We start from the raw sequence: 9,558 nt of genomic DNA on the forward strand, positions 1-9,558 counted from the left end.
TATCGTTGATTTAAAATTGCCAAATCACCAATATATAATTCACAAGATTATGCCAAATCTAAAGAGCATCGTCATTAAAGATGGTTTACAGTTAAATAAACTCAAATCTTACAACATACTTAGGTACTTAAATTTGATAAACAAGGCCGTATTTGAAGTGAATCTTGGCTAAAAGAAGTCTGGGTTTACAATCTCTATTCAGAAAAGAGATATTTACAATACATATTTACAATAAAAATCAAAAACTATCCTAGTAAAACAAACAACTAAAAAGCGTCAAAAAATTCGTCCCCATCGCTGTCAACTGGGAGCGTGCCCAAGAGGCTGGCAGCATTACCTCGTTGGATCGCCATGCTGATTCTTTGTCCGAGGTAATAGCCAGCCTTCTGGTCACGAGAAGCGTCAACCAGCCGCCTTGAGAGATCTTTAAATAGAATGTGGGCATTCGGACCCCACGACCCGAGGGTTTCAACCCCAAACGGTTCGAAAATATAGTTTCCGACAAGGCCACTATATTTCCGCCGCTTGAGGTTCTCCGCAGCCGCAGCGGCAGCAGCAGCACAGCACGCAGAACTTGGAAGGTGTGATGGCGCAAGAGTATCGACACAGGTTGCGTCCCATACTAAAGGCCTACCCATCTTCCAAGGGAATAACGACATGCCGTCTGGTCTCTTACCGTCGTCGCGTGCCAAGCCGTTTGGTTCTAATACAGCTGGTACCCCGACGGCAACAAGAGCCCGACGAATAATGTCATTGATGTTTGCATGCCGGGCAATACGGCCCGCACTGCGGCTGCACGACAGGCCGTGGTGTCCGAGGCTGGTGACAGCCTCACCACAGTGGCAGCGATGAGGGGAGCAGCACGGTGCTCCTATACGTAAGCAAGTAGCGAGGCGGAAAGTTGTATCGTCAAACATGGTGCCAATATTTGACGACGGTAGTGCCTGAAGCCAAAGCCCCGACTCCCATCTACAGCCAGTAGGCGCGCTCGCTCAGCAGGAGTAATTGCAGGGTTACTCTGCAGAGCGGCTCATTCAGAAAAATAAGTTCTTATATTATGTCCTAGCTATGTTTTTACAATGTCAGTAGGTGATGGCTCCCAGCGTGAAGGTTCTATTACCCTCTCTACATATATTCATACTCGCCCAATAAAGCTCCGACGCCACAATAATACTCAAATTAATCAATTTATTTGATTTGTAATTGTGTGCGGTACTAGTATTTGTTATGTAAACTTACTCGTATCCGGCTACGACCTCCAGAAGGTCTTTAGGTTCTGTGTGATGAAGAGGTGCGGCGAAGCGGGTGGGTCTTCTCTGGTATTGGAAGTGAAAGTGAATGAATGTCGGAGGCTTAATTAGAGAGGAGAGCTGCGGCTGCGTCAGTCCCTCCGACACCGTCGCACTATACACCTGTGCACCGCGTACCGACACAGACGCACGCGCACCCGCTCAGCCGCACGCAAGCGCATCATCTACTTACTCCGTTCGACATTATTTCAGAGGTACGCGCTGCCTTTATCAACGCTGTCATTATTGTATTAGGAAGTGATATTATCTTATATTTTTGTTGTGAGTGTTTTTTCTACAGCTTTGACAATCATAAAGTTTCGAATATTAATGCTACCATCAGAAAGTTCTGCCTTTTCGTAGTGAAATCGTGATTATACCGCTCCTCGGAAAAATATATATTTTAGATATCTTTGTATTTAATGTACACCTAACATAATAATATAGGAAATAATTCTCAATGTAATAGAACAATAACTAAATTAGCACATGATAATCTTGAACAAAAAACATTGATGGCGCCTAAAATAAGATAATAAATAATTTCCTGCTGCTTCAAGTTTAATACAGCAGGAACACTTACACACTGTTCTTCTGAAGCGGAGAAAAAAAACTGAATGAAACCGCGCGCCGAAATGCAAGCACGAATTTTTACATAATAATTTTCTCCATGGCAGGTGTCTAACCAAAAGTGATTCATGTTTGCCAAACAAAAACTTGTGAAGTTACATAACAAAGTTTTCATTTTTTTGTTAGACAAACTTCGTGACTAAAGCAAGTCTGTGATGAGGTGAACGAAGCGGCTCTCCGTTACCATAATAAAATGCGTCCTAAATCGACGATTTCTCGCACTGAGTAGCTCTTCACGCAAACATTTAAACTCGCTAGCAAGGGGGTCAGTGAGGCGGGTTTTGCTTTCACAAATACAACAAAATAAATTCACCTCACGTATCGATTGTCCTCAAGCATTCATGCTCTGCATAACCAAAAGAAAGCGAACTTGCAATACGGGCTCACCCGTGACTACTTTCGTCAAAACGAGTGGTTGGTACCAGTGTCAGTTTCGCCGACTGGATGCCAATGCAGGGAACGCATAACAAGTTCACACCTTCTCGAAAGCACCGTGTTTTTAGTAGACTCAGCCTTATCTGCACCAATTAAAAATAATTTAATGAAATAAATGCTTATTTTAAAACAGAAACCCATTTACTTGTACAGATGAGCCGGCACGTGTGCCTGGCGGCTGTCGCCATGATGGCTGTACTCTGCGTTGCTGATGCCCAAAGGCGTCTTGCATTACCAGACCCAAGAAGCTGTGCAAACCGTAAGTATACGACAAAACACTAGTACGGTGTCAATAATACACCAAACCTACATATACTTAATACTAACTATCATGAAAGTAGGGAGTAGCCTACCAAACTCGTTCTCTGAACTGTTATAGCGTGTGCCATTGTCGATTAAGCAACAAATCACGTTCGCACGTAGCAAAGAGTCAATTTAGACCGTGCCATCTGAACTCGTGGTGCTATGCATACTCACGCATTGAGCATGAATGAAAGCGGTAGATAGAAGAGTAGTGGTAGATTAAAACAAAAAAAAAATAACAAGAAAATGGCACAGGGCTGTTAGAATAAGAGCGGCGCAGTTTTCAAGCTGAAAAGGAACTTAAAGATATTTTGCCACCTTCTGCTTATAAGACATGTGCGTGCAAAGTAGGTCGCCGCATATTGCATCTCACGCACCTCTGCAACGCATTCTTGCTTGCAGCTTAATTGCTACGTACACAAACCCGTTTTTTACTTTTTATGGTATTTTGACTTAGAAAAATGCCTTTTATCGTGTCCTTCTTTGATGAATACGAAGTTTACAGACCAATTTTTTTCTACTTAACAAGCTACCAACCAACCAGTACCAATGTTATTGTTTGTATTAAGTGTTATGAGAATAAATCGATACAAGCCTTGTACCTATAGTTCACCAAGGTCTATACCTGGATATTTCTAGAAAATCGTGTGTATTCAAAGCTCTTAAGCGTGATGTCATCAACCGTGTTGTTACTAACGGATAACATCTACTTGTAAGCTGTTGAAGAGTTTACAAACAGGTTGCTTGCAAATTATCTAACAACGAGTTGGAAGTAGTACTTTACGGGAGACGGACAAAGCTCCAACTTTCAACTTGAAGTATTTCGAAGATTGGAAGTCTGATCGAAAATAGTCCTGACTAAATATTCTAGATAAATCTATAGATTTAAAGTATAGGAAATTCTAAAATTCCAATCAAATTCATTTACCTAGTATCTAGTAGTCATAAACTTGGCATCGTTACCTACGTTAAGGGGACAGCAGTTTGTATTTACCAAGGATTAGAGAAGTTATGAGAACAACGGCGCAATGCAATATTGAAAAAAAAAATACTAGGTACCGAGACCTTTCGAAAAAATATCAAAAGACTAATCATAGGAATACCCATACCCTACTTAGTAGGAAAAGGAGTAGGTAACGATTAAAATCATAAGATTTAACCGTAACTTCAAAACCGCCAGTTATCCAGTACCTACCTTTATGTACATATTATTGTACATACATGTATCTGCAGTGGTTCACCTTCAACGTAATGATTCTCCTTTTAAGTAAAGAGGATTCTTAAGTCGGTAGGTGCTAGGTGTTTCTAGGTCTCCAAGTACCTGATATCATCCTCAGAAATCTATAAAAGGATATGAGGAAGGTTCCGCGATCGTGCAGACGTTCTTTGTTAACTTGATGGCACAAACCAAATAACATGTTTTTTGGAATAGTAGAATTTTTTAAGTTACCTTCATGGAGTACACGAACAGCTCGTCCCGATGCGATGGGAAATCAGTGAATATTTCGCAATTCAGTGCCCGCATAGTAGGCGTGGTGCGGCCCATACGATGTCATTTGGGAGCGCACTTGCAATCACAATCGAACGATGTATTCATGGCAGAATCCCTCACAAAGCGAACAAAGATTCTTTGTTAGTTTTATGTTACCACATATTGCACGAATACGTCTATTAGTACCTGCCAACCTAGGTAGGTAGGCACCTAGGTACTTAAAAATATCAGGACATATTTATTATCGCCATAAGTTTACCTAATACTTAATACATATTTTCGAAACATTTCCAAAACAATCTTAATTTGAATACTAGCGTAACTTTTCTTAAGTTGTTTTTGAATAATTTTGCAATCACATAAAATGAGAAGCTAGACACGTCGGTTTCTTTCACAACTTTCTCTGCTCAGAAATGCGAAATAAATAACAATGCTCGTTTTACATGTTTTGTAGTTACACGAACATAAACAATACCTAATCATATTTAAGTTTTCTTAGAAAAGGCCCGAGAACACATGCACCTATTGACAATTACGTAACTGCACTTCCACGGGAAGTAACGACTCCTATAAAGTCATAATACAGACCTCTACCGATATGTAAGACTTTAATTTTATCTATTCACGCTCATACATTCTCCGTTATGTAACGTGACATTCCTAAAATTAAGATTTTTTACGGAAGATAGAACGGTTCCGGTACACAAGATTAAATCATACATTCGCTGAATGACTGTGTCAATAACTTCTACTAATGTGTATTTCATCTGGTAGGTAATTAAACATGTGAAATTACACATGAACTTTCTAGTTACGAAAGAATCGCTTCATTTAACGACCTGACGATGGGCTCATTTTGATTGCACACTATTGGAACGATAATGTCTCGAATCAAAGCGAGAGTTGTAATAAATTACCCCGAGCATTATCATACCTACTTATATTAAATTTTTGTACACATTATAAAAATAAAATTGCCAATCAAGTTTCGGGGATCGAACTTAATAACAGCGTCGTGTAATAACTATTTTTTTCTGCTGAATTTATGTACCATGGGAGGAAACAAATGTTTAATTTAGGTATAACTCATTTATAACCATGAGTTATACCTACATATTTTTGATTACCTATATTTTCTCAGATGATAATAGAACACCTAATACTTCTATAGATATATACAGCAATGGTTGTGTGAATCAGGACAACGTGCGGTGTTGTGCAAACGCAAACTTGTGAACGACAAGGCGTTTTAGATAAACACCATTTCGAAATGCTAAAGTCTGTCGTCATCGTTTTTTCAAAAGGCTTTTGTACAAAGTTTAAGTAGGTAACTTATTAAATGATTTTAGTCCCAAATGTTAGGTACACTGCCCCACCTCCACTCCATGACCATTTTAATGGATTTTTTTATGTTTTCACTTATCCAGGAGTACGTCACTCAACCTACCGCGATGCCCGAGGAGTTCTTCACTCGTATTTCTTCAGCTGGGAGCATGCCCCAACACGTAACCTGGAAGTGGACTGGCTTGACGCTAGAAACATCTGTCGCCGTCATTGCATGGATGCCGTGTCGCTGGAAACCCCACAGGTATTCTCAAGCATTCAATAAGAATGTATAAGTATTATCTCCCTGAAAGAATTTGGCTGTGATTATAATAATAGGTACAGCAAGGTTAAAAAATAAGCTCTCTCTTTACCTTCTGACAATTGCAAAATAAAGTAACGTTCACATGACTGGGGCAAAGTTTAGAACAATTGCACTATTTTATCCCAGCGAATGTAGATGAACCTTGAGATAATCATCTTCATTAACCATGTGGTCATTTAACACGAACAACTAGGTCGATCGTGATTATATGTCTCTATCCTCGCCGTGATCCATCGACAAATTGTATAGTATACATAGATGAACCGTTAGGTTAGCCTCTATCTAAGGGTAATTTAATTTTGAGAAGCAATTTGTATTTCGTAATCATCGAGTTCTATGCTTCAAACTTCAAAAACGTATTTCGCAATGATGACTCTTGAGAACTCACTCTTCAGATTAAAACGATGCGATGTAGTTAGGTAGATCTATGTTGCATGAAGCTAATGGTCACATCGTGGAATTGCCCGATTTCATCATTTTCGTAGATTGCACTATAACATAACCCAGATTTATTTAGAAATAAGGTATCCGAGTAAGCATGTAGTCATTATCTATACACATTATCCACATTAATTATTCCATTTGTCTAGCACATGGGAACCTTAGAACAAAGGAAGACATGTCTGCAATTTTGTCATAATATAATAAAAAGTAATAGGTTCTAATGTAAACATTCAACACATTGTTTTGAACAGCTCTATCTATTGTTACGGAGTTCATCCGGGTTTGTTTATCCTCAATAGAAGATTGTTACTTGCCTATGCAAGTTTTCTCTCAACACTTCCTGCCGGTCGGAAGATGGCAACGAACGCGTACTTATTTACCATGTCTATTGTTATGAAAGCATGACAAATACTCATTGCAATATTTTCTTTGGGATTTTACTGAAAGTACCTACGTAGATACTTATAGTTGTAGAGCTTTGTTATGGATCCGTTGTTATTAAAGATATGGAGTGTGTGGAGATAGTGTTTCCTGCAATTTCATGTGCGTACCCTGATAACGTACCTATGGCCTATACCTATCACTTGAGGATAGTGCAGCTTCATGTTCCTTCCTTGATCCTGTAGTTTTGGAGCCTTTAGAATACCTACAAACAAACATTTATTTTTCCTTTTTATAATATTCAGTTTCCTAATAGTAGGTAGCAAATCAGATATATCGAAGTTTCTGCATTCATTGAGGTATTATACCGTGTCATCCATATTCATTAGGATAGATTGATACGATTTGTAGAGCGTTGAAGACAATGTTCGCGTGAAAGGGGTGCAACGGCCGAGTGCGTGACGTCGAGTGCGCAGGCGCTCGGTCCGGCAGCTCCAGCAAGTAGCACGTGGCACACATTCCTCCCGCAGCCGTGTTGCCCACTTCTTGTGCCGGACATACGCGACGGACGTACACTTCCCGCCGCTGACATTAACACACATGACACCATGACTTACTATCTGTACCCATACCTGTTAGCACCATTGTTTATGCAATTTATTGCAAATCCAACCACTACTGTGAATCGGTCATTGATCGCCATTGTCTGTGTTTGATCTGGGTAGATCAGTTATAAACTTGGTAGCTTTTTAAAGAAATTTTCAGGCGTCTAGATGACATCTTTATAAATAATCAAAGTCATCAGAAGGAATCTCATAAATGCGTTATGTGGCAAAAACGCGTTGAGAGGCTTATCGTCCCTAAAATTAGGTCTTCTTTTTGAAAATGTTTAGATATTTTTTTGTATTCGTTCTAGATAGTAACGGCCTACCTACTTCGGTACTTAGCTAGGTACCTAGGTACCTACGGCTGACAAATTGCATAACCATTGCTGCAATTGCATAATTACAAATTACGATCGAAAAAGAAAGTCCGTCGTCGAATACCTGTCCGACTGATTGAACTTTCTTGAGAGAGCAAATATTTTTTTGGTAACAAAAATCATGTCAAAATAAGAATTATCTGTGAAAATTTCAACTGTCTTGCTATTACAGTACACAGAACAGTACCTACCTACTGTATGTTCTGGCAGGACAGACGGTACATAGGCCTATCGGCACAGTGAATTTTCATCGCGCTGTTTTATTCTCCCGAAAATAAAACACGCATGCATTGCGTTAAATTTTCACAGGGCAATAACTCTATGGAGATAGACTGTTAATTAAATTGGTTAAAAAGGATCGTTATATAACTTTTTGTTGAAAGAAAGTTAAATTTCCCCACGTTTTCCGTAACTGAATTCTTGATTAGTTAGTAATAAGTTTAATCCGGAGAAAGTAAATGACGTTTATCGGTCGGTGTGACCTCATCAGTCCGTACGGTACTTTATCTTTTTAGTCATTATATGATGAGTTTTCCTACTAAGTTGCGGTAGGTTGATCTCGACTTTACGACATGTTAAAATCAGCAAATATCTGCGCAGCCGCACCTTTTACCCTTTGTAATATATAATAAGGGCGGCCCTAAACATACCTTAACCTACTTACCGTTATTTTAAACTTTTTCGTTCTTTTTGTTTTAGGAAAATGAGTTCGTAAAACAAAGGATTGCACGCGGCAACGTCCGGTACATTTGGACCTCTGGTCGTAAGTGCAACTTCGCCGGTTGCGACCGCGCTGACCTGCAGCCCCCCAACGTGAACGGCTGGTTCTGGTCGGGCTCCGGCGCTAAAGTTGGACCTACCACCCAGAGGAACACCGGTGACTGGTCCTACACTGGAGGATATGGCCAACCTCAGCCTGACAACCGTGAAGCCGCCCAGGTTAGACAATATTGATAACCATTTATATATTTGTCATCTAAGTGCCTACTAGTAATTAAATACTTAGGTATTTTGAATCTGGAAGTTTAGTTTAGCTACCATAATATAATATCATTATGAATGAAGTAGGTATAAAGATCAATAATGCCATGTTCTTATGGTTGTGGTCCATAGAGTCGAAGTTTATAAATTTGAGGGCTTTCTTTAAAAATAAAAAAGTATCGAGTTCATTGGCCGAGAAACCTCAGAGAAATCGCGGTACTGACATAAAACCTTAACGACGCTAAGATTTTATTTATGTATTTTTAAGAATATTTTTAAGAAAAATGCAGACGGATTTGTCTCCTACTTATGTGTTACAATATGAATATATGACAATGCTAGGTATATTACATAATGTATAATGACATTCTTACCTTGTACAGGGCAACGACGAATCGTGCCTGGCGATCCTGAACAACTTCTACAACGACGGCATCAAGTGGCACGACGTGGCCTGCCACCACGTCAAGCCGTTCGTCTGCGAGGACAGCGACGAGCTGCTCAACTTCGTGCGCTCGCGCAACCCTGGCCTCCGCCTATGAAACTCCAATCGTATTGCACTCTCGCCTTCTAAAACTTTAGATGGCTGACATTGTACAAAACCAAGTGTCTATCTATTATTAAGTTATTTATTAAATTAACAAATTGTTCACAATTTGGATATTTTACTCAATCGTAGCCATAATTTACATCCTCAATACTACAGAGTGAAATAAAGTGAAACAAAATGGTCATAAAACAAGCTACAAGACCTACTTCAAGAGTTCTATGCTATAAGGAAAAGACATTTAAAAAATTACCTTATGACACCCGTCTTCCGTGGGGAGCTAAAAATATTAAGATTGTAACTCTTAATATCGGTTCTCTAGCTAGACTTCATTAAACGCGCATTTAGAAATCATAGGCAATGCCTCTACAAAACACTCTGGCGCTACAGTTGTCGGTTTTTAATTTCGTCAGTCATCCCTCGATA

General features: G+C 39.5%; 1 protein-coding gene across 2 annotated transcripts; it reads left to right on the top strand.

Annotated features, from left to right (window-relative positions):
• The first annotated feature begins 1,343 nt into the window (after positions 1 to 1,343).
• Positions 1,344 to 9,240, top strand: LOC110379400 (uncharacterized). Of its 2 annotated transcripts, none has more exons than XM_021339069.3 (5): positions 1,344 to 1,504; positions 2,508 to 2,613; positions 5,577 to 5,737; positions 8,304 to 8,543; positions 8,969 to 9,240. In XM_021339069.3, exons 2-5 carry the CDS (start codon positions 2,508 to 2,510, stop codon positions 9,125 to 9,127), a joined length of 666 nt encoding a protein of 221 aa, XP_021194744.1. In that variant the 5' UTR covers positions 1,344 to 1,504; the 3' UTR covers positions 9,128 to 9,240. The 2 variants fall into 2 exon arrangements, with proteins under 2 accessions (XP_021194744.1, XP_021194745.1); XM_021339070.3 differs by having other exon boundaries at positions 1,382 to 1,571.
• The last annotated feature ends 318 nt before the right edge of the window (positions 9,241 to 9,558 follow it).

This window comes from Helicoverpa armigera, chromosome 6 (assembly GCF_030705265.1).
Source record: "Helicoverpa armigera isolate CAAS_96S chromosome 6, ASM3070526v1, whole genome shotgun sequence".
NCBI lineage: Eukaryota > Metazoa > Arthropoda > Insecta > Lepidoptera > Noctuidae > Helicoverpa > Helicoverpa armigera.